Source organism: Rhinolophus sinicus, chromosome 3 (genome assembly GCF_057876585.1).
Source record: "Rhinolophus sinicus isolate RSI-liver-muscle chromosome 3, RSI-T2T, whole genome shotgun sequence".
Lineage (NCBI taxonomy): Eukaryota > Metazoa > Chordata > Mammalia > Chiroptera > Rhinolophidae > Rhinolophus > Rhinolophus sinicus.
In genome coordinates, this window is record NC_142503.1 from 121,464,106 (window position 1) to 121,489,159 (window position 25,054).

A 25,054-nucleotide genomic window follows, 5' to 3' on the forward strand; every position below is an offset into this window, starting at 1 on the left:
TTAAAAATTACTGGAATGACATTACCTTGAGACTTTGCTAATGGCATTCCTCTCTTTCGACTTTTGAGTTCATGATATGGCTTGAGGATATAATAGAACCTATTATATGTTTCACAGATGATATATTTACAAATTATTTCTGTCTGGGCTTTTGACAAAATTTAGGAATTAACTCTCTTTGCATGTGTTTTGTCTTATATATGAAAAGCCAGCTGCCACCACCTACTCTTTTTCTCAGAATTTAACCTCTGCTCTTTTCAACAATCTCACCTACTTCAGTCCTGTTTTTCCTACATACACAATCTAAAGATCACTATAAGAATTATGCATTAATTCTCAAATTTTGCTTGGAAAAATCACTATCATAAGACCACACCAAACTGGTCTTTACTTTCATAGTTAGAACCAAATAAATTTCAAAAACTCTAGATTTTATTCTACTTAATGAAATCACTGAATAAGAATTTGTATCCAGAAACCTTTGACTAGTTTTAATTGCTCATTTAAGATACATCACTAGTCATACCATTTACCATATCATTTACACAACCTATTGAAATTTACATTGTTTAAATGCATCTAAGTAAAAAGAATATTTGGAGTGTCATTCTGAGCAGAAATATTCTGTATCTCTAAGATATGTACATATATGTATGCCCATATATAATTAGATATAGGTACATTTTGCTACCTATAATGTTTGTCTCTAAAGAATACTTTTGGTGAATATGTTTTCTGAGTAAAACTCTGCCTTTATTTGAAAATGCATTTACTTACCCTGTATGGCATCTGAATAAAATACTGTTGATAGAGACTTGCATTTTTAATAACTAACCTTTATTGAGCATTTACTGTTTATCCGGTATTATGCTAATAAGTATGAGTACTTTTGCCTGTTTCTTGGTGTTAATTTCACAACAGCCTTCTGAGATGGGGGTAGGTGTTACCTCCATTTTACAAATGAGGAGCCTAAGACACAGATAGGTTAAATAACTTGCCCAAGGTCACACAGCTGGTAAGTGGTGAATCTAGAACTCAAATTGAGACAGTTTGACACCAGAGCCTCCATTTTAACCAGTATGCTATGTTGCTTATATTGATTTGTAAAAATTTCTGCTTAGAGAATAATAAAACATTATAATATAGTTGCATGAGCACAAATGTATAAACTGCAAATAAATTCTTTCTCAATTTTATCTCCTTTATGTCTCAAAATATTTTAGCTCACATAAATTCTGTGTCTTCTAACACTGTCCAGAGGCTTTTGCTTGGATTTGTTCATGAATATTGCATAATTAAGTACATGTATTACTCCTTAAGCTATTTCTAAGTTATATAATAAAACCTATGTACTAGAATAATTTGAATTTTTTGTATTTAATAAATTGCATACAGCCTAATAATGGGGTTCAGTGGTTATTAGACTTGCTGAGTCCACCAAGAATTTCAGCTCTTTCAAGTCCCCAAATGGTATCTTTCAGGTGAATCTTTGTAGTCCCTATTTGTTACTGAGAAGAGCAGTACTGGCTTGTTTACGTCAGCTTGTGCAGAGGGAGGCAGCTGAAGTTTCAGAACATGCTGTTATGCTTGCTAAGGACAGCAGAGAAGAGTTGACTCCAGGTAATTCTTTTTATCAACATTATCTTGAGCTCAAATGATTGTATTAATCTTCGATCTTCTGTATAAATAGGAATTTTTAAAACAAAACTTAAAAGTTAATATATAATATGTCTTAAACCTGCTACAACAGATGATTGCTCGCAATTACCATCATTCCAGCCAGTGATGGTACTGGTTTAGAGCAGTGGTTCTCAAACGTGGGCCCCCACACTGGTAACATGCACCTCACCTAGGGACCGGTCAGAAATACCGGCTGTTGGGTCCCATTCCAAATCTGCTAAACCAAAAATCCAGGAATAAAGCCGAGCAATCTTGTTATCTGTGTTTTCACAATCCCTGTTAATGTATACTGAAGTTTGAGAGCCATTGTGTTTAGAGCAAGTTTTTTCACAATAGTTAATTGAAATTGGATTTAGCCCTTAAGTAATTTATCATATGTGCCTTTCTTCCCCCAAAACCTCATTTAATAGAATTCACCATAGATGAGTCTACTTCACATTAAAGGGTTTTTACGTACCTTCTTCTATATTTTAGAACTGAACTAAATAAAGGATTTCTTAGCCAGTAAGATTTGTTTTAAATATATATCCCTTCATTTTAAAATTATGTGAGTAACCCAACCATGCATGTAAATTCAAACAGCCTACAAAAACAGTAATGATAATATCTTACATTTTTATGTATATAGTTTCCAAAGTGCTGTCACTCTTTTAGGTCTCTGACTTCACAAAGCTTTCCTATATCTAACGCTCTCAGATCCATAATGTGTTTGACTGTCGTGCTGAGCCTTTTAAATTACAATTTTGTTATTATGTTAAAATTTTTGCTCTGGCTTGAGTTAATCGGCACTGCTGAACTGATACACTAATAGTCATCAGACAGGTTGCAGAACTCATTTGAAAACTATTCTATGATCACTTACCTTAACCAGAGAAATTTGAACCTTCTAACCATGTGAAATACTCTCCCCAAAGTGACCTTAGGTTTATATTCACCACTGAAATTATCTGTATCTGTTGCTCTAGGCTTTGATTGTGTAAATATGCTGGTACGTGTTCCTACATTTATTGAATTATCTGTGTGAGTAAAGTTATAGTAAATAACTCATATAATAATTCCTTTTATAAATTTCGTAATTTTTCAAACCCATGGAATAGTTGAAAGAAATGCACATTGAACACACAGATTTACCTTCTTAGTATGTTTGACACTCATTTTATATCTCTCTCTTCCCATATACTATATATACACACACACAAACCTTTTGCGAAACCATCTCAAAGCAGGCTGCAGGCATCATGGCAGTTCACCCCTAAAATACTTCAGTTTGCGTTTTCCAAGGACATTCTCCTGCATGTCCACACATCATTTCTACACATAATAAAATTAACAGTGATTTAGTAACAACGTAGAATGTGCAGTCCTCACACAAATTTCTCCAATTATCAAAAAAATGTCGTTGGGGTGGCCGGTTAGCTCAGTTGGTTAGAGCGCAGTGCTCTTGACAATAAGGTTGCTGGTTTGCTTCCCACATGGGCCACTGTGAGCTGTGCCCTCCACAACTAGATTGAGACAACTACTTGACTTGGAGCTAATGGATCCTGGAAAAACACTTAAATAAATAAAAGTTAAAAAAAAAAATGTCCTTTATGACTCCTTCCTACCCCCTCATCCTCACCCAAATGTAGGATCCAGTCAGGACTCACATATTGCGTTGGTTGTTCTGTCTTTTTAGACCCCTAATTGGAAACGTTCCTGCCACCTCCTTTCTGATCTTTTAAAGATAATTCCTCTTTTAAAATAGTCTAATAGTAGCATAATCTTTAGAAAATAAATGCTTTCATGCATGCTAGATGAAAAAGAAAATTTTGTTCTTTTAGCATTTCCAGAATTAGAGGAAATAGATTCTCGATCAAGGCTTACAATTTTCCTTGAGATGCTTTATGACTTTGCAATGAGAATATTGTGTAGTAATTTATATTAATTCGATAGAGTTCTGTGGTTCCACAATAGCTTAGATGTAGTCCTTAAAGACTTATCCATGCAATAGTTATTTTCTGTCTGAGTTTTACTCTCATGTTAATAAATTTAAAGCCTTTTCCTTACTGAATTAAGGAAAGCTTAATTATGATTATTTATTGGAAATTAAATTTTAGAGATAAAATAATTGTTCCAAGAAACATTGTATAAAATTTTAAGTATTGAATGTTAATTGGGTTAAAATGTTTACCTACTTTAAGGAAAATAGATTAATAACTCTCAATAAAGACATCTTTCAATGACATTGCATAAAATATGACTGTACAGTATCATGAATAATAGCAAACGGTGAACTAAAATACACCTCAGTAGGTTAAGATACAGTATTTAGATTAGTTCTTTAAAATATATTGGAACATAATATTTTCGTAACTACTGAATATGTGTGCTTCTCATATGGCAGTTTTTTTTTCTGTGTTACTTAGATCATCGATTTTCTTCTTGTCAGATGCTAACATCAGAGAAGTGGGCCTTGAAGGGGCATTACTGACCTTACTGGACAAAGAGACAGATCAGAGATTGTGCCATGATATCAAAGAGACTTTAAATCATATGCTGACATCGATGGCAGTAGATAAACTTTCCTTTTGGTTAAAGCTTTGTAAAGATGTACTTGCTGCATCAGCTGGTAAGTACTGGTGATTGCCAGTTGAAATAATAAAATTGAAAGTAAAAATGTTAGATAAAATTGTTTGTCAGGGACAGTTCATCAATCTTGTGTGACTATTTGGATTATAAATTGTTTATTACTTCAAATGAAGAGTCTAGTGCTAGTGTTTAAGTCTAACACTTAAGCCTGCCTTTTGTTTTTCTTTTGGTTGTCTTATGTTGACTTTCCAATGTACAACAAACTAAAAAGTAGAGTCATTATTTACACGATAAAAAGGATGAACTAACTTATAGTAGCCCTATCATTTGTTTTACATGTAATAAATATTTGAGAGATTGCCTCAAGTTGCCCAATAGAAAACTCACCAAAGGTTATGACATTTTGAGCAAGCCAGTTTCTCCATGTTTAATAATGTTAACTTCAAATAGTCTTTGCTAGTATAAGATCATTGTTAATGAGAAAGTGTATTAAAATCTTTAAAATTTATATCCTTGGAGTAAGAAAGAAAATAAACAAGAGGAAGAAAGAAGACAGAAACCAATTCTTTTCTAGGCCCTGCACGTATTTTATCTGATTACTCCTTTAACCAGCCTATGAGTAGGCAGTATTATTCCATTTTACACAAGAGAAAACAAGACTTGGAAAGGTTAAGTAATCCCCCAAAGAGACACAGATGGATTCAGGCCTGAGCTTGCAGACTTTACAACACAACTTCCTACTATATTTCAGTAACTCTCAATTCAGTTACTCGAGTCTTACAAGTTAATGTAGTTCTGATCTCTGAATTATGTGACAGGGAGAAAGGTACCATAAAATTCTGAGTTTGTTGTTTTTTTAAATTCTCTGCTGTCTACCATTTTTTTTTCTTTTTTTTTTCTTTTTTTTGGTCTACCTTGATTTTTGATGGTCTTCTCTTCCAGTGATTTACACCTGCTCTTCAACCATTATGCTCCACATTTTCCTTCTTTAATGCTCTGTTCTGTCTTTTTTTACTTGTGTATGTGCACAGACAGACAGGTTGATTACACTTTTCTGGAATACTTGTCCTTTTCTAATTTAAATTCATACTCCCTGAGCATATTAGCTCAATTTTATTTCACCATTTATTCTTTATCCTTTGTAGTTTGGACCTATACTTCTTGCTAGGAGAACATACATTTCAGTTTCTGTTGACTTCTCAGTCATAAGACACGACTTTACCATAGCTTCATTTGTGATGTCTTTGCTATCACAACACATTCAAAGAATGTTGACACACAAGATAATTTAAGAAAAGCTAGTTTTGTTTTACAGCATTATTTCCATTTTAAGTAGAGTTAATAAGTTAATAGTTAATATAAACAGCAAATAATTCACCACTCAGTGACTCTGGTCATCAGGACAGTGAGACCATAATGATAGCAATGGTTCTATCCTAAGAAAAATATTTTCAGACATTTTCAGTGGGTTCAGCATCCCCAGTACAATCCGCTATCCAAGAATTTGGATCTTCCTTAATATATCTTTCTACATACAGGGGATTGATAATTGTCCCAGTATCTAGTATCAGGTTCAGTTTTTCATTTTGAATATAATTGAACAACTATGTATTTTGACCCAGAACAGTTCTTACAGCATTTCTTTAAATACCACTATTCTCTGTATTTAATAGGCATGATTGTTTTACATTGTTAAAGGATGCATGCTTGATCAACAGTAATTCTGGTCTGAATTTGAAGTAATTTGTGTTTTTTTAATAAATATGTATCTTCCAATTGATTGTAATTACATGTATTCTCCCTTGATAAAAGATTTTACAACCGTAACTTGTGTGGATACAATGCAAGAAGAGGAAGGAGATAAAGGGGATGATGCCTCAGTTCTGACCACCAGAAATGATGATCGATCCCATCCTTTTACCAACCCCCGATGGCCTACTAGAGTCTTTGCTGCTGAATGTGTCTGTAGGATAATTAACCAGTGTGAGAATGCACACAGTGCACATTTTGACATTGCTTTAGCACAAGAAATGAAGAAAAAGGATTCGAGAAGTAAGTGGCATAATAATGAAAAGACCAAGTGATATACTTAGAATTGCTGTCTGCTTATGTTAATATTAACTTAAAAAGTAAAACTAAAAGATAGTTTTTATTCTTCCGAATCAGTTACGAAACTTGAACATTTATATAAACTGTAAGTGTGGTATATTTTTAATGTTTAAATACATTTTTAATGACTAAGCTTCTTAAATTGGCATTCACTTTTCTTTAATGGACATACCCAATGAGTGAAGTTTATAGGGAATAATTATATTCTTGGAAAGTAGTATGTGCCTTAACTACTTCCCAAAATTTATTTTCTGAGTTATAACTTACAGCAGTTTTGCTGATGGGTTATTTTTTCACAGCTATGACTCAGAAAGCATTTGAGCCTATCTCAATGTAAAGTAAACATGGTTATAAGACCATTTTGACCTTATATTCTTCAATTTTTTTATTGTTACCTGAAAATGTGTGTGTGTGTGTTATGGTTTGATGTCTAACTTTTTAAATTCACATCAGCACATATGTTCAAAGATGCAATGTACATATCTAAATGCATTAAAAATCTTGAGGCGGCCGGTTAGCTCAGTTGGTAAGAGCGTGGTGCTCTTAACAAGGTTACCGGTTCGATCCCCACATGAGCCACTGAGGAGCTGCGCCCTCCACAACTAGACTGAAACAACTACTTGACTTGGAGCTCATGGGTCCTGGAAAAACACACTTAAATAAATAAAAGTTTTTAAAAATAATAATAATTCTCTACCAGATGAAAGAATTATAAGGCAAAATGTTGCTATTGCCAATCCGAGAATATTAGTTAGGTATCTTTGTTTTAATAATTTTTCAAGCAACATTTGAGTCTCTGATTTGTGATGAGAGCACTGTGCTAGATGGACAGTGATAGATATAATATTAATATATCATACATGTTACTTATTTCCTGTTACCAATTAAAATTGTAAATGGCACTTACTAAAGATGAGTTGGTTTCTTCAGTGTGACCTATAGCTATTCTTCTTTGAATTAGTCTCAAATTTACTTTAGGTAAAAAGTTAGTAGTACCCCTAAACATTTTATTGTTGGAACATTGTTAAATGATTGTCTTATTTCTTTCCATGGTAGAATTATTATACGAAAAAAATGAGTTGTAGGAATGAATTTATATCAAGGAATTTTTTATACTCCCATTATTTGTATGTGTGCCAGACATGCAAAAATAAGATAGTCTAGTCCATATAAAACACTACATAAACTATTTTTTTAAAGGAACATTAAGTCTTTAGCTTCAATTTGACATAAAAGGAATAATTAAATTATTGCCTAATTCATCAGAATCCAGTCTCCTAAGTACCTTCCAATGTACTTTTATCAGAAAGTCTGAACAAAAGTTTTATTGAAGGTACTATTAGCACTCTTTCAAAGGATGCTTTCTGCCTTTGGTTTTTGAATAGCTGTATAATTACCCGCTTTGGGATAGTTTTTTTTATGTGAGTATTTACAGTGGAGCAGTAAATCCAGCTTTAAAGTCTGTATTTAACAAAGAGTAAATCAAATCAGAGGTACTGAAGTGAAAGTCTAGGTTATGAAGTTAAATTAAAAACTTAACATAAATCTTAGTTCCAGCATATTCTTTTTCTTAATAACATTTTTTTAATCTTGTAGATGACTTTTTGGTGCTGCATCTTGCCGACTTAATTCGCATGGCTTTTATGGCTGCCACAGATCATAGTGACCAGCTCCGTCTTTCTGGCCTTGAAACTTTGTTAGTTGTTATTCGGCGATTTGCAACTATTCCAGAACCAGAGTTTCCAGGTCATGTGATTTTGGAACAGTATCAAGCCAATGTAAGCACTTTCTATGAGAGAATTTTATTATTAAACACCTGGGTAAACAGTCTATGAAACTAGTTGGCATAGCACCTCTTAATACATAAATGAGTATATATCTCTAATATGTAATCATTATAGTCAATATATAGACAATGCATATGTTTCAAGAAATCTTCAAGTAAAAGCAAAATGGTACATAACACATGTCTTTTATAAGGTTAACTTTTATAATTAAAACCTTAATGGTAATTTGGGGAAATAAAGAACTCTGGTAATGAAATTCTTTACAAATATCTGAATAAGCTTCAGATAACACTAAATCAAGAAAAAAAATAACACTAAATCATTACTAAACATTCCATTTAGGCTGCTGAATGCATGTTTTATTTTCAAGTCATTATTCCTAGAATAGATGTAACCACCTTCATTTGTTTTTTTTGTTTGTTTTTTGGACTTAGAAAAGAGTTCAGATTTCTGTTATTGGTTCTATAGTCTTTCTAACTGATGTTTGCCTGGTGCACTGAGCAGTCTAGGGAGAACAAGGAAGATAAAAATCGTCCCATGTTACATCACACAAATCACATGTAATCCTCCAGCAGCATTCGTCACAGGATATCTCCCGTGATTCAGAGGCAGCCTCTGATGGCTAGCAGTTAGAGAGACCAGAGCAGTTTACCAGTTAGCAGTCTCCACCATGTCTTCCCAGCAGCTGATGCCAGTGTCTGCTTAGGGACAGAGTAGAGTTACATAGAACTATTATATTAGGATAAAAGATTATAATTCAACTTAATGAAGGGGAGCTCTGTTACATTTTTAGCCCTCTTAAAATTGCAAATGACAGAAATAAACTACAACTCAGCAAAAAAGGAAAATTATTTTCAGGAATCTTAGTTGCCTCTGCTTAATTTTCTACTGGCTTTATTCTCAAGTTTGCTCTCCCCAAATGGTATCAAGATGGCTCTCTTAGCACCCAGAATCTTATAATGAGACCGTGCTTCTTTCCTGGTACCCCCAGCGACAGTCTTAAGGAGAGCTTTCATTATCCTAGCATGGGTCTCTGGAGCCTGGCAGTGCTGTCAGCTCTATAGCAATAACATGGGCTAAGACTTGGGGAAAGAGAAGGTTTCCCAAAGGAAAATTGGGATCCTGTTATTAGAAATGGGACAATATGCAGGGCTGGCAAAAACAGCAAGTGTCTGTAACACCAATTATAAATAAGTAATTTTAGAATAACATTACAAAGAGAGCTGGTGCTATCTTGCTTATTGATTTTCATATATAACGATCACATCATTTCTTGCCAGGTAGGAGCAGCACTTAGACCAGCCTTCACTTCGGAGACACCACCTGACGTCACTGCCAAAGCTTGTCAGGTAAATGCCTACAAAGATAAAGTCGAAGAAGTAAAACCCTCCTTTCGGAAGCAATTCTCCAGTTAGTATTGATAGCCAGGTTATATGTTATCGTTGTCTAACCATTAATCTCAGCTGCTCCTTTCCCTTTGCTTTTTAAGTTTAGAGAACTTCCTCTTCCTTTCGTATACCTGCATAGTAATCCAGTATATATATATATATATACGTCATCATTTTTTTAACCAGTAACAGATAAATGGGTTTTTTAATCTTTTGCTATTACAGATAGTGCTGGAGTTAATGAGTCATCTCATGAGGTGCCAGCACATCTGTAAGATAAATTCTTCAAAATTGAATTGCTGAGTTAAAGAGTATGTTACAGGGGTTTACCAATTGGAATTCCTACTAGTATGTGTGTCCCACAGTCTCAGCAGTATTGTGAGTTGCCACTTTTAGGTTTTTGTCTATGTGATGGGAGTACAAAGGGTATCTCCGAATAGTTTCGATTTGTGTTTCAAGTGAGATTGAGCATTTTTTCATGTATCTGTGAGCCATAAAATACAGTTTTTAACAGGTGCTTTTCTTGGAGTTGTTGTAAAACACTCAATATCCAGCCCTGAATGACCTGAAGTAATTAAAGCGGAACTGACCTGACTTGAAATAACTAGAAACATAATGGAAAAAAACGAATTTTAGTCAGATCTTTCAACTTTCTTTTTAGTTGTATTTAGAAAATGTTTGAGTACCTTCAGTACTCAGTGTTATATGTTGTACTGAGTCTCTGATTTATCAGTCACTTTATAGTTCTTGCTGTAAACCACTTGAAATATTGTGAAATGAGACAGACACTGAATAAATAGATGGAAAAGGAAAAATTAATTTTTATCTAGAAAAAGAGAAATACCGTGATACCCAGGAAAGCCATAGACAGCCCCTGATAATTGAGGAAGCTTTTTACATTGGAGAATTATTAATGATGTTTTGTTTTAGAAATGTTTATTATCTTATCTTCAAAAGAATCAGTCTTCTTTGGGGTTTTAAGTGTTGTTAGGTGCTTTATCTTTCAACCAAGTTACACTAATTACCACACAACCTCAGATTTTAAAATAATAAGATGAAATAATCAATATTGGAGATTTAATTCAAATGTTAATCTAAACATTTATGAATGTGGTATCTTCTGTGGCTTCATTTCTCCATATAAATAACACCTGAAATATTTTGATTTTATACATTTGTTAGCACTGGTTTCCTTGCTTCAACCTTACTATATTTCCTTTTGAAATGCTGGCTTTTGAATATTATTATCAGCAGCATCCAGTTGGGTTTCTTGATAGCATGGTGATTTCCTAACATGTGGTGAGCTCTGCAGAACTCACAAGAGAGACATTTATAATTTTTACGTGTAACTTCTGTTTTCTGAAAAACCAGGTTTGCAGTGCCTGGATAGCAAGTGGAGTTGTAAGTGACCTTAATGATCTCCGAAGAGTTCATCAGTTGCTTGTTTCATCATTAACAAAAATACAGGCTGGAAAAGAAGCTCTTAGTCACTTATATAATGAAAGTGCTTCTACCATGGAGATCTTAGCTGTGCTAAAAGCCTGGGCAGAGGTTAGTACTTTTCAATTTATAGCTGGAATTTTGGAAGTTGTTAATAAACACTTTGGGCCATAAACTGAAATTAAGTTTTCAAAACATAAATAAGTCCACCTTTAAGGTTAACAAAATACTTTGAACATGTGATTCATTTATATGTTAATTGATATTTTGGCCAAGCATTCTAAAGTGTTCTCTATTGTCTTATCGGCTGCTTTAAGCAGAGGCAGTCTTGAGCCAGAGAGACTTTATAATAGCCAATGGAAACCAATTTTTATTGAAATCTGAGTTACTAGAAATGTGGGTGTGCTTGTATGTTCTATCAACTCTATAGCACATACTTCCATTTTTTTGTATGTTCCTTTATAGAGACTTTTGAATATTAAACAGTAATCATTTCTTTTCTAAGATTAAAGAAATCTTATAGGAAAATGCTTAACTTCATTAGTTACTTTTCTAATCAGGAATAAAGCTATATCTTTTTTTAATTTACTATGGAAATGTTCAAGCAGATATGCAGGTAGATACAATAGTATAATGAAACAACTTACACCCATCATCCAGCTGTATCAGTTACCAAACTGGGTCAGTCTGGGTTCATATATCATTTTAATGAAGACATATAATTTCAGATTGCAACTGAGAGAGTTAACAATGTGTAAAAAAGGATTTCCTCCAGTAGCACTAATTAAAACCTGAAGATTGTATAATCTCTCTTTTCTTTTCCCATTATTTAGGATTGACAGATCTTGGTTAGGAACTAGTTCTGCCTCGGTTAAATAAACTGGATCTATCTTTAACAGTGAACTCTATGCCTTTAAACATATGCTTTCAGTAGAGTAAACAAAGTCTATAATCTCTGTAACCTATTTTACAAAAAATTTATCTGCTTATATAGTGTTTTTTATAATAATGTGAATCTCTGTGCTCTTGTTTAAGGCCATTACCTCCTCCTGTCTCTCCTCGGTAAAGATAATGACTGAGCAGCAGGTTCAGCATAAACGAGGTCCATAGTCCGCTATCTGCCATCCTTGGCGCCAGATATTTGGAATTCAGAATTTGGGGGATTCTCAAAAATTAATGCAGTGCATATTCCATGTATTTATTCAGGAAGTCTGGGACAATACCATGGAGTTTATGATCAAACACATTAGTATGTAAAATGTTTGAATATTCAGAGTGTTGGATAAACAGCACAATATGGGAAGCTTCGTTCCATATTGTGCTGTCCAGTAGTAGCTAGTTACATGGGATGTTCCTTCTTTGTCTGGACTGGAAACTAACTGAATTTAGTCTCCCATAAATTCAGTTTTGCCACCAGATTAGTTTCCCACAAATTTAGATTCTTTCAGAGCTTATTGGATTTTAGAGCTGTAGTTAAAGGGGTAGTAATACACTACATGTTATGTACTGTGTTGAATACTTGAACATCCTATAGTCCTATAAAGAGTCCACATTAAGTCAACATGTGTAAACTTTTTGTAGTTACTTAGTAGAAACTTAGAAAGAAAATATCTTCAATGTTTCGGCTTATTGCAGTTCACTTGAAACTGTAGGTTGAGATGGATTATAAGACCCTGCCAAGGCTTAGTGAGAAAGAGTGCTGAGATCATTTAGTGACAGGTGTCATGGTTGTGAAAGTGCAGAGTGGCAACATATATGCCAAGTATTAGTTATCCCTAATGGATCTCATTGAAGATAACCCTTTTGGATCTTTCTACCCCAGTTAGTCTGCCTCCTCAGCAAGATAAAAACATTACAGCACCTTTTCAAGAACTGTTCTTGCTGCTGACAAATTCACCTTTAACAGGTCTACATAATTGCTGTAGAAAGACACAAAAACCATAGACAACCTTTGAAGACTACCACCTGTTCAGAAGAGAGTGTTAGAAATGGGTCGCACTCATCAGATGGGCTGCGGGATCTGGTCCACACAGACCTGGCTACCCTGAGCAGGCTCTGGCTAGCTGCGCTTCAGGATTTTGCTCTCTTAACTTTGCCTTCAGAATTTGCCTCCCAACTTCCTGTTGAAGGTAAGGGGGTAAATAAAAATTTACATAATTCCTACGGTGCGGGTAACTTTTCAACACTTTTCCTTTAGCAGGTAATGTTTATCTGAAATGTTTTCCGCAGAATCATTTTTATTCATAGATTTTAGAGCTGTAATTAAAGGGGTAGTAATACACTACATGTTATGATTGGCTAGATCATGAGGCTGCACATTACACCCCAGACACTGCAGCATTGCTCTCCAAAGTGGTTATACCGATTTATGTGCCCACCGACACATTTCTGTTTCACTACATCTTCCCATCATTTTAGGGTATCGTACTTAATTTTTTGCCAATCTGATGGGCACAAAGTAGTATTTCATTGTTTTATTTCCTTGATTGAGAATCTTTTTTTCATAGGTTTATGCACTGTTTAAGTTTCTTCCATAAATCACCTAGTCATAATCTTTGCCCATTTTCTACTTGGTATTTGTCATATTCTTACTCATTTGTTAATCTTTTCTGTCTTTTTAATATCCTTTTGTGGTTCCATATCTTAGATATCTTCTCCCAGTCTGAGGCTTGTTCTTTCTTTTACCTTTTTAAAATTGATATAATCAGTCATTTATGGTTCATGTTTGTATAATACCTCATACATTTTTATACTTAAGATCAGAATTACCTATAAGCTTTACAAGTTTTGCTTTTTACATGTTGGAGGTTAGTTAACTAGAATTTATTTTGTGTGTGTGGAATGGAGATAAGGATCTAATTTTATAATCACTATTAAAACCACATTTTATGGATTGGGTATTTGGTAGCCACTCTTTATTTTATTCCAAAATGGCTGCTTTTTTTCTTTTTTTCCTCTGTGATATGAAATTTAGGATCATCTGGTCAAATTTACTAGAATTTTAATTGGAATTACATATACACAAAGAGGTATATAGAGTGTTTTTTTCCCCCTGAGGATTCTTTTTTTAATTCGTTTCAATGTACAGTGTTTATTGTACTTTTCAATAGCATAAAAATGGAAATAAACTGATTTATTGACATAATTTATCACCAAAAGTGAATGACAGACATAAACCAACCTACGTAAATCTCAAAAACATAATGTTAGGTGGAGAAAAGCAAATTTGAAAAGGATATCTACAATACCATGCCTTTTAAGTAAACTTAAGCACAAAATAATTTCTTTTTTCTTCTTTTAATTTTATTAAATGTATTGGGGTGACTCGTTAATAAAATTATGTACGTTTCAAGTTTACAGTTCTGTACTACATCATCTATATATTACATTTTGTGTTCACCACCCAAAGTCAAGTCTCCTTCCATTACCATATATTTGACCCCCATTACTTATTTCTACCTCACCCCAACCCTCCTAGCATATATTATTTATGAATACAAGCATCTATTGTGAAAGTGTAAAACCATACTTGGGAGTGATTCACACTGACTTGAGGAAAGTGGTTACAAAAGGAGCTGCAAGGATTAGTGGTGTAACAAAGTATTAGGTTTTGGGTTTTTTCTTAAGATTTAAGAAAGGCAGAATGTTGGGGGTGGCCAGTTAGGTCAGTTGGTTATTAGAGCATGGTTCTGATAGCACCAAGGTAGCTGGTTCGATCCCCTCATGGGCCACTATGAGCTGGGCCCTCCTTAAAAAAAAAGAAAAGAAAAGAAAGGCAGAATGTTAATGTTAACCTTGGAGGTAAGTAAATGGGTATCAGTATTTGTTTAAATACACACATTTGTTTTAAATTTGTTATGATTAAAAATAAAAATTTAAGAATTAACGTGCAAATCTCTAATAAAATTATAAAGTTACATCAACCCTGTGGACCCAACGATTGTACTCCCATAAGAAATAAAAGCTTTAAAATACTGATAACATAGCAGCATGGCTGAATCTCCAAAAACATTATTAAGCAAAAATTCAGTCACAAGCAAGTGCACACTATATATTTTCCCATTTATATGAAGTCCAAGTACAAGCAGAACTAATCTGTGTTGATAGAAGTCAGAAAGTAGTTGTCCTGGGTGTTAGAGACTGCCTGGAAAGGGTGTTAAAGGAAGTTTGGGGATGATGGACATGGTCTATATCTAGTAACAGAGAAAAGAGAAAATGTACTGTGATCTGATCTTTTATTCCTCCTGAAACTGTTTCTTCCCCTTTTTTGTAGGCGGTGCTTTCTACACAGCAGAGACGAGTGAAAATGCAAAATTGCATTATTACAACTCGTGGGCACTTATCCTCCATGCCACAGCATTGTGGCTCACGAGCACAGGCTTTGTTGTTGCTGACCCAGATGAAGGAGCATCTAACCTCTCAAGGCCTGTAACACCCACTTCCATGTGTCAGGGTTCCTCATCAGGAGCTGCAGTCAAGTCCCCTGAGGATGTCTACACTGATAGATTCCATCTTATTTTAGGTCAGTAAAAGCTCTCACAAGCTTCCAGCCCTACAGAGTTTTTCTTGAATTGTGCCTTACTTCCTATCAGTTCTTGGTGACTGTTACCTCATTCTGCGTTAGGTGTTAGTGAGAGCCTTGATATAATTGAGTGAATTTGTATACATTTTTCTTAATTGCAAATCTCATGGTAAGTCTAGAATCCCATTACAAGCTGGCTTCAGCATCAGTTTGAATGAATTAGAGAAATTACAAGAGAAGCCTATTCCTTTCCACAGAATTTTTTAAAAATCCATGTGGTGTCTAAGCTGTTCTGAATTTCTCAGTAGTATATAGACTCATATATAAAAAATAACCAATATACTGAGGGGATTGTCCCCACCCCACCCCACCCCCCTTCTCATGAATTGCAAGGTTCAAGAAAAGTATACTCAAAGGTACAGATTTGCAAACAAATGTTTGAAGTCAAAGATAAATGAGATTTTTCATATTTATGGAGTTTAACTCCTTTTTTGGCTTTCTTAGAACTTCATTTTTAAAGTGAGATTTCTTTCTAAGGTCCAGTGAGTTTCTAGAATAAATGTTTTTCATATTTTACTTAGTTCATTCATTGCCTATAAAGAAGTTACTAATTAAGTGAAATGTGCCGGTTTTAAAGGTAAATGATTGAATTAAGATTTATGGTTCATGGAGCTTCTATTATTATTCCTTCCCAGGCCAGACATGACCAGATTTCCTATGTCCTTGGTTATATTAAAATTTCCTTTCCATTTGCCTTTAGATGAGAGCTTTTTAAAAACAAACTTTTATAGAATGAAGGATGGCAGAGTTATTACGAGCATAAGCTGTACAGTTCAACCAACTCAGTTCAAATTCTTGATGTACCCTATTGTAACTGACCTTGAGCAGATTAAATTACTTAATTTCTATGTGTTCATTTCCCTTTTTCAAAAAGAGTGGTAATGATAGTAGCTCTTATGATAGTCGTAATAGTAGCTTCTCAGGTATTATGAGAATGAAATGAAATGATACATGTAAAGTGCAGCGCCTGATACATGATAATCACTCAATAAATTTTAGTCAACAAAAAGTTATGCAGCTCTTCATGTTAAGTTTTCTGGCACAATTTTATTGTAATTTTTGCATTTTTAAATTTTCATAGCAACTACACATAGTGCACAAGCCTCATTGAGATTATTCTTTGTGTACATATAGATAAACACAGTTTAAAAACTTGCCTTCTCATTTAATTGTTTAGAGTCCTAAATTCATGGTGGCTTATTTGCATTACATTTTTGCTAATCTTATTTATATGTCTTATCAAAATGGAAAATTATTTAACTTCACAAACTAAGAGTTTCAAAGAAGCCTCCTTCTCTTTTTCTGCTTTCTGTAGGAATCAGTGTGGAATTTCTGTGTTCCTTGCGCTCAGATGCAACCATGGAAAGCATCACTGCTTGTTTACATGCATTACAGGCACTTCTAGATGTTCCTTGGCCCAGATCTAAAATTGGCAGTGATCAGGTGATTCCTTGTTTTTTGTTAGGCTTCTATAGATTTCAAGGAACAGGAACAGAAACGTGTTCAGTTTACTACAGCGAGCAGAGAGTGAACAGAGAAGTCAAAAGAAAACTAAACAGCTGCACAGCTAGGCCTCAGAACTGGAATGCCATCAGCAACTGTGCTGACCCAGGAGGAATCAGGCCTCTGACTGCCGCGTTCTATCTCTGCTTCTGCTGCCACCAGCTAACCACTCTGTATAGCAGCTCTTCAGTCAGACTTTTTACAATGATGGGAAGGTTCCATATTGTGCTGTCGAGTAGTAGCCAGTTACATGTGATGTTCCTTCTTTGTCTCTTTCTGCTTCAGTACACCCTGGTCTTCATATACATGTGTATCTTCCATTTCGCCAAGGGAGAATCTACTTGGTTCGTGGAGTTACTGTCTATTACAAAATATTCCTGTTGGCTGAGTTCTCCCTCCAGGTCTTTTTAAGAGACTAATGGCTAGCCTGTAGGTGGAGTCAGACACTAATATCTGACCCAGATGTGACCATGGTAAAAGGATCACTGTACAGAGTATAGCGCTTCCTTTAACTGCTTTCCCAAGAGCAGCTGTGCATTGAGGCAGGCATCCTGCCATCGTATGTTACTAGTGTGTTAAATTTTTATCATTGTTAAGAAACATGGACGGTATGATTTCCTCTCTATATGGATTGTTATTTACCATATTAATGTTATAGTGTTAATCAGATTTCTACCTGACTTGGATTGTACTTGAATAAATTTTAAACTTTTTGAGCTTGTTTATTCTGTATGTTAAAACAAGTATAAGGGTAGATTTACTCTGTTATTTTTGAAGATGAAAGCCACTAGAGTAACCAATAGAAAAGAAAGAGGGAAAATGAAGTAGTAATTATCCAGTGTATTTTATTCTTTAGTGAGATATCCACTGTATGCTTATTAACTTTCCACTTTTAATGTCATACTTCTCCATCATTCTTTGTTATTACTAAAAAAACCTTAATATAAATCTGGGAATCTGCATGGCAGTCCTGTATTCTTTTAGCCAAATTTCTCATCTTGTGTTAGAAATTTCCTTTTGTGTTTTCCCAGTTTAGGACCTGTGTAAAAATGATCTTTTGTCGCAGTGCTGTCTCCCACAAGATTGGACAAAAACCAATCTGTAGGTGGTTTAAAGTGGAGCAAGTGTTACATAACTTTATTGCACTAACATCTTTTTTTGTGTGTGAGCAATTTGTTATATTCTCTTTTCCTGAATTTTGTCATAGAATTTAGCATTGGTATTTTTAAAAAAGAAAGTATGTGATTTCCAATACAATCTCCCCTAAATGTTTTCTACGATAGGACTTGGGTATCGAGTTATTGAATGTACTACATCGAGTAATTTTGACCCGAGAATCACCTTCCATTCAATTGGCTTCGCTTGAAGTGGTAAGACAGATTATCTGTGCAGCTCAAGAACACGTGAAGGAGAAAAGACGAAGTGCAGAAGGTGAATGTTAACCCATGATACCAAATTAATCACACAGCGTCCTTATTTTCTAAAGTATTGCTATGTGTCTGTCATAATCGATTACACGGAGCACAAATGAAACATCTCCAGGTACAGCTTTAAGTCCTCCCATTCACCTTTACATGTCAACTTGGATGTTGTCAGTAGCTAAACTACTATTCCTTGAGAAAAGAAGAATTTTCAAACCCTGCAAGTGGGGGGGACATCCCTCATACCGGTTGGGTAGTTACTTATACTAGCTTAAGTGTTTACCAATGTACATGGAAAGAACTAACAATTTTTTAATGACTTAGGCTTTGCAGAGAGATTAAATCGCTTGTTGTTTTTTTGTTTTTGTTTTTTTTTAAGATTTTATTGGGGAAGGGGAACAGGACTTTATTGGGGAACAGTGTGCATTTCCAGGTCTTTTCTCCAAGTCAAGTTGTTGTCCTTTCAATCTTAGTTGTGGAAGGTTCTGTTCAGCTTCAAGTTGTTGTTCTTTCAGTCTTAGCTGTGGAGGGTGCAGCTCAGCTCCAGGTCCAGTTGCCGTTGCCGTTGCTAGTTGCAGGGTGCACAGGCCACCATCCCTTGCGGGAGTCGAGGAATTGAACTGGCAACCTTGTGGTTGAGAGCCCACTGGCCCATGTGGGAATCGAACCGGCAGCCTTCGGAGTTAGGAGCACGGAGCTCTAACCGCCTGAGCCACGGGGCCGGCCCTTAAATCGCTTGTTTACAAGTCTGATTTGGTATTGGTGAGTTTATCATTTAAGATTACATTTGACTACATAGAACAGTGATTTAAAACAAAAGGACTTAGGGGAGGCCGGTCAGCTCAGTTGGTAAGAGCGCGGTGCTGATCACACCAAGGTTGCCGGTTTGATCCCCACATGGGCCACTGTGAGCTGCGCCCTTCTTAAATAAGCAAATAAAACAAAAGAACTTATTCTCTCACCTAAAAGAAGTCCAGGGGTAGGCAGTCCAGGCTGGTGTGGCAGCTTCTTTAAGAAGCTATCAGGGACCTCGGTTCCTATCTTACTATCTTACGGTCACAAAGTCAGTGCTGGAGCTCTAGCTATCAGGGTCACATTTTTAACAGTAAGGAATTAACCAGATAATACTTTTAAGGCCAAGAGGGTTACTAAGGATTTCTTTTGATTAATTGCAATAGGAAGTCATAATAATGACAACTGCTTTTGCCTTCATAAGTGCTTTCTCTTTCAACCTTTAACACCGAAGTCTTTAGCCATTTAAATGTGTCGCCTACAACAGAAATGAACTAAATTGCCACCTACCAGAAGTAAAGTAAACATGAAGCATTTATTCAACACTATTCTTTCTGTCTTTTAGTTGATGATGGGGCTGCTGAAAAGGAAACCCTGCCAGAGTTCGGAGAGGGAAAGGACACAGGAGGACTTGTGCCTGGGAAATCTTTGGTTTTTGCAACATTGGAATTGTGTGTGTGCATTCTAGTTAGACAGCTTCCAGAACTAAATCCTAAATTGACAGGTAGCCCAGGAGTAAAAGCTACAAAGCCACAGATGCTGTCAGAAGATGGAAGTAAATTGGTTTCGGCTGCATTAGTTATCCTCTCTGAACTTCCTGCAGTATGCTCTCCTGAAGGTATGCTGTGGTATGTGGTTGTTTTAATTGACCTGGAAGGAGAGAAATGGTTTTATTAGATAAAGGAGATAATGGTTGCTAATCTTTCTTTCATTAAACCAAATCTCATCCCAAGGTTTGGGTAATGTTATTAGTCCTCAGAGATTAACATTACAATGATGTGTAGAATAACATTCTGGTAATGTGTTTTACTAAAAGGGTGACAGTAAATATGGAGACAGCATGTACTACAGATATACTCTTTTATGGTTGACAGTATTTTAAACAGGTCGATGGTATTTATTCATTCTTGAGCATTTTTTGGTATTCAGTATCTAATGGACTTTCCCTGCCTCAGTGATGACAGAAGTTTGTCATCGTATCCAGTTCTGTTTGGAATGGAGTTCACAGCATTTCACCATTGCATTTTAAGGCTCTCCAGAGGGCTCTGCTGAGTCACCACCTCCTCATTCCTGCTGTGTAAATCTTAAACCCAGGAGGCTTCATGCTCATCCCTGCTCTGTGCTATTGGCCATGGTGTTGTGTGATCTGAAGTGACCCCATCCCTTCTCTCCTATTTAAAATTTTGCCTTCCTTTGAAGTTCAATTCCAGGACTACCTCATCTTTGAGACTTCCCTACATATATAGAGAGAGACAGACAGCATGTACTACAGATATACTCTTTTATGGTTGACAGTATTTTAAATAGGTTGATGGTATTTATTCATTCTTGAGCATTTTTTGGTATTCAGTATCTATATATATATATATGTATACACACACACATGTGTGTGTATTGCTTCTGTATGTAGAGACTAGTTTTTTGATGTCATATAGAGGCATTATATGTATTGATTATCGTATATATGAAGAAGATAAACACGTGCACGCACAGACATATGTCTTATTTCCAATGAAATATTTTATCCCCTAGGAAGCCGAGCACGATAGGTACTCATGTTTCTGCTTAAATGTATCTTGACCAATTTATGTGCTACCTTATTTTTAACATGATTTTAAACTTCAGTTTGAATTAAAATCTGTATTCCTTGTTCTCACACTCCCTTAAACCAAGAGTGGCAGGAAGAATGACTAGCAGAGGATTAGAGTGAAAATATACTACACAAGTCTTGTTGAATAGCCTTTGGGAAAATGAAATTCACCATTTTAGCTTCAGTCCCTTTCATTTTAAACATAACTGACTTTTGGGGGGTGGCTAATTAGCTCAGTTGGTTAGAGCGTGGTGCTAACAACACCAAGGTTACCTGTTCGATCCCCACATGGGCCACTGAGCTGTGCCCTCCTGAAAAAAAATAAATAACTGACTTTTCAACTCCTTAGTGGCATAAAAACTAATATTTTGTACTGAGTAGACTCCTTGAAATAGAGTTCCTTAAAAAAAGAGTTTAATATAAAATAAATTCAAATGGACAGTGGTAGTAGTTGTACATTATCGTGAATGTACTTAGCGCCACTGAACTGTACACTTTGAAATGGTTATAGCAGTAAATTAACATACTCAATTATACCAAAATATAATTCAATCTTTAAAATCTAAGTCATTTAAATTATCTTAACAGTTATAATTTTTTATGAAAAGTTATCTTAAAAACTAGAAATCTTTGACATTGTCTTACTCATTGATGATTTCTTTTTAGGAACTGTATACATAAACTGAAATACAGAGTGTTTTCAAAACTGTCTTACAGGAAGCATCTCCATTCTCCCTACTATTTTGTACCTCACCATTGGGGTCCTCAGAGAAACTGCTGTGAGGTTACCTGGGTGCCAGTTATCTCCCACAGTTGCAGCTTCCCTGCAGGCTCTGAAAGGAATCTTGTCTTCTCCCATGGCCAGAGCAGAAAAGAGCCATGCTGCGTGGACTGACCTTCTCCGTAGTGCTTTAACAACAATTCTTGACTGTTGGGATCCAGGTAATTAAAGCTCTTTGGAAGCAGTTGTGCAATTTGTTTTAAAAAGCAAGAGGGACAGTTTTTTTGAGAATGATTTTCATGGTTGGCAGTCTCACCTAGAAAGGACCATGTTTACTGCATGTGTTTTTAGAGAATATATATAAGTAGATAAAAACATCTGTGTTCTCATTTTAGTGTTTTTAATACAAATAAATGACCAGCAGCCTGTATGTTGACAGTAAGACACCTTCAAATATAATATTTTGTTAATTTAAAAATATAGTATGATCCATGACTGAGAACTTTTTAATGTGCACAGTATATTGAAAAGTGCATAAACTGTGCATTATAAATATAAAATAAGATCGATCTGGTTCTTATCCTCACTCCAGAGTTTACTAGCTAACTAACTAACCAAGTTACACAACTTCTCTGAGCCTTAGTTTTCTCATGAACAAAATAAGGATATTATATTGCAGGAAATTGTTAGAGCAGTAACATAATACATGAAAAGCATCTCGCTTATTACCTGGCATATATCAATAAATGATAACTAGTATTATGTTCAGTATCCATTAAAATTTGTTTACTCTTGTTACATACTTTTCATTTTCAACATGTTAATAGTGATTGTAAAAAGTCTTTAGACAAATTACAAATTATCCCCACTTTCTTTTTCTGTTTATAAATGTCACAGTTCACCATACTTGATTTCGTATGGTAAAAAGGTTTCAACTGAATTCAACATTTATTGACCACCTCCTTTGTACCCAAAGTTTGGAATCTAGTGCCTATAAATTTCTGTAGGATATGGTTAATAATGTAAGATACTCCTTGAAGGCAGAAGTAAAATCTTAATTATCACTTTGTCTTTAGTACAATAAAAAAGAGACTACCAGAAAATGAGAGTAATCAGCTTTGTTTGAGTGAATCAGGCAGTGTCACAAGTAGGGTTCTCTGGAGTCTGGGTGAAAAGAGATTTATTATATTAAGGATCCAGATCTGTGAAGAGAATAGCAGAAAGCAGTATTGGGCAAAAGTAATCAGACTGCAGTGTGGGCCCCAGTAGAGCTCAGTGAACCTGAGAGTGCTGAAGATTGCCCATCAGAATGTCTCACCAGGGACAGAAATGGCCTGCCCTTTATCTGTAGATGTGGGCTGCCCAGGGAGGATGTGATCTCAGTCAAAGCAATTCTGTAACTAAGACCAGCCTTGAAGGAGCTGACAACTGACCACACTCCCACAGCTGGGCAGCACCTTCCTCCACCAAGGGGATCTCAGTGATACATCTCTATATCTGCCCTAAGAGGCTTCCCCGAAGAGTCAATTTCTTCAAAGATTAGAGGGCATTCTCCACACGAACATCATAGATAGGGATTCCAGGCCCAAAATTTGGATCAAGTACCTGGAGACCTAATTAGTATATACATTTGGGGACAGCCAATAGGGAAATGAGAGAATGGCAGTTTGAAGGGAAGAGGAGGGTGGTGAATGATGATTAGTAGAGAAAGATGAAGTTGAATGGTACGTAAGGCCGGATTATGGAGGGTTTGGCATGATCTGTAATCTGAACTGCTTTTAATATGCATGTGGAATCACTAAAGAGTTTTCAGGATCTTAAGTTTTGGGATTTGCCTTTGTAAGGAATCACTCCAGTATAAAAAAGAAAGCAAGATTCTTGGAGATAAGATAGTAGCAGTAAGGATAACGAAGAGTAGAATAGTGAAAACTAAAATGTTACGCATGTACTCACAGAATTGACTGATGGTTTGGTCTAGGAGTTGAAAGGGTAGGCTGACCTGAGCACTCATAGTGCCATTTACAGAAATATTAAAGTGAGCGTTTTCAGGAGAATATAGTGAAGTTGAATTTTCAATGCCTATAGAATAATCAAGTGGAACAGAATAAAGGTTTGGAGTTCAAGAAAGCAGTCTGGACTGGAGATGATTTTAGATTACGTGTATTTGAGAGATGTCGGTACAACCTATAGGGATGGTTCAGATCACCCAACTTGAGTTTATGAAGCAAGATGGGAGGCGACTCAGAAGAAAGCTGTCACAGAAGCCAAAGGAAAGAGTTTTAATGGTGAGAGAGTGGTCAGCGGTGTAAAACAGTGTTGAGGTACAAATAAGAGCTAAGGAAAGGGAAAGATGACATATAGGCTCCAAGATGAGACTAGTGTGAGTTCGTGCTTATGGGAGAAGAGAAGGTAGAGATGGAGGTGGAGTTGGAAGTACTAGGAAGGGAAGCAACATCCCTTTCTAGGCAGGAAGAAATAACATTCACAGTGAATGTTAGAACAGTTCATCTCTGCCAATGAGAGCGGAGAAAAGAATAAGGAGAGAAAGTAGTTGGTATAATTTTTTGTTGTGAGTGATTATGAGCTTGCCTCTGCCATCACACAAAGATGTTTTTTGCTATGTATCAGGGAATGAGGTGAGGACTGAGGATTTAGACTAGCTACTGAGAGAAACTAAAGAAGGAGCTGGTCATGACGGGGAAGCCATTTGCTTCATAACAAATTTTCCCAAAACTCTGGCTTAAAACAACATTTGTTATCTGATAGTTATGGGTCAGGAATTCGGAGCATCATACATAGCTGGGTGTTTCTGGCTCAGGGTCTCTCATGAGGTTACTGTTCAGATATTGGCCAGAGCTGCAGCTGGAGGATCCATTTCCAAGATGACTCACTCAAGGCCATCGGCAAAAGGCTTCAGTCTCTGGCTGTTAGCAGGAAGCCCCACTTTCGTATCCCATAGGCCTCTCCATGGGCCTAATGCAAAGGGAACTTGACATCTATCCTAGCCTTACATCCATCCTAAGTAAAAGAAAATGGGCTGTAATTGAAAAATGAAATTGAAAAAAAGAGAGAGAGGGCATAGTCATGCACTGCATAACGACATTTCAGTCAACGACAGACCACATAGGCAGTGGTGGCCCCTAAGATTATAATTAATTATATAAGCACCAAGTTTGTCTGCAGTGTTGAAAGAAAAGGCTGGACCAGACTGATGTTGAATTTACTGGTGGTTTAAATACACGAGGAGGCTCAG

At 35.7% G+C, this 25,054-nt stretch overlaps 1 protein-coding gene across 5 annotated transcripts in view; it reads left to right on the top strand.

Moving 5' to 3' along the window:
- Positions 1-25,054, top strand: part of HEATR5A (HEAT repeat containing 5A) — a 91,184-nt gene that overhangs the window by 59,539 nt on the left and 6,591 nt on the right. For all 5 annotated transcript variants that reach the window (XM_019754541.3, XM_019754543.3, XM_088796900.1 and 2 more), the window contains 12 exons: positions 1,482-1,620; positions 4,109-4,288; positions 6,061-6,300; positions 7,954-8,135; positions 9,425-9,493; positions 10,904-11,083; positions 12,879-13,101; positions 15,246-15,494; positions 16,870-16,997; positions 18,341-18,488; positions 19,836-20,108; positions 21,798-22,022. In XM_019754541.3, coding sequence (XP_019610100.3) covers positions 1,482-1,620; positions 4,109-4,288; positions 6,061-6,300; positions 7,954-8,135; positions 9,425-9,493; positions 10,904-11,083; positions 12,879-13,101; positions 15,246-15,494; positions 16,870-16,997; positions 18,341-18,488; positions 19,836-20,108; positions 21,798-22,022 — 2,236 coding nt within the window. The remainder of the gene's footprint in view (positions 1-1,481; positions 1,621-4,108; positions 4,289-6,060; positions 6,301-7,953; positions 8,136-9,424; positions 9,494-10,903; positions 11,084-12,878; positions 13,102-15,245; positions 15,495-16,869; positions 16,998-18,340; positions 18,489-19,835; positions 20,109-21,797; positions 22,023-25,054) is intronic.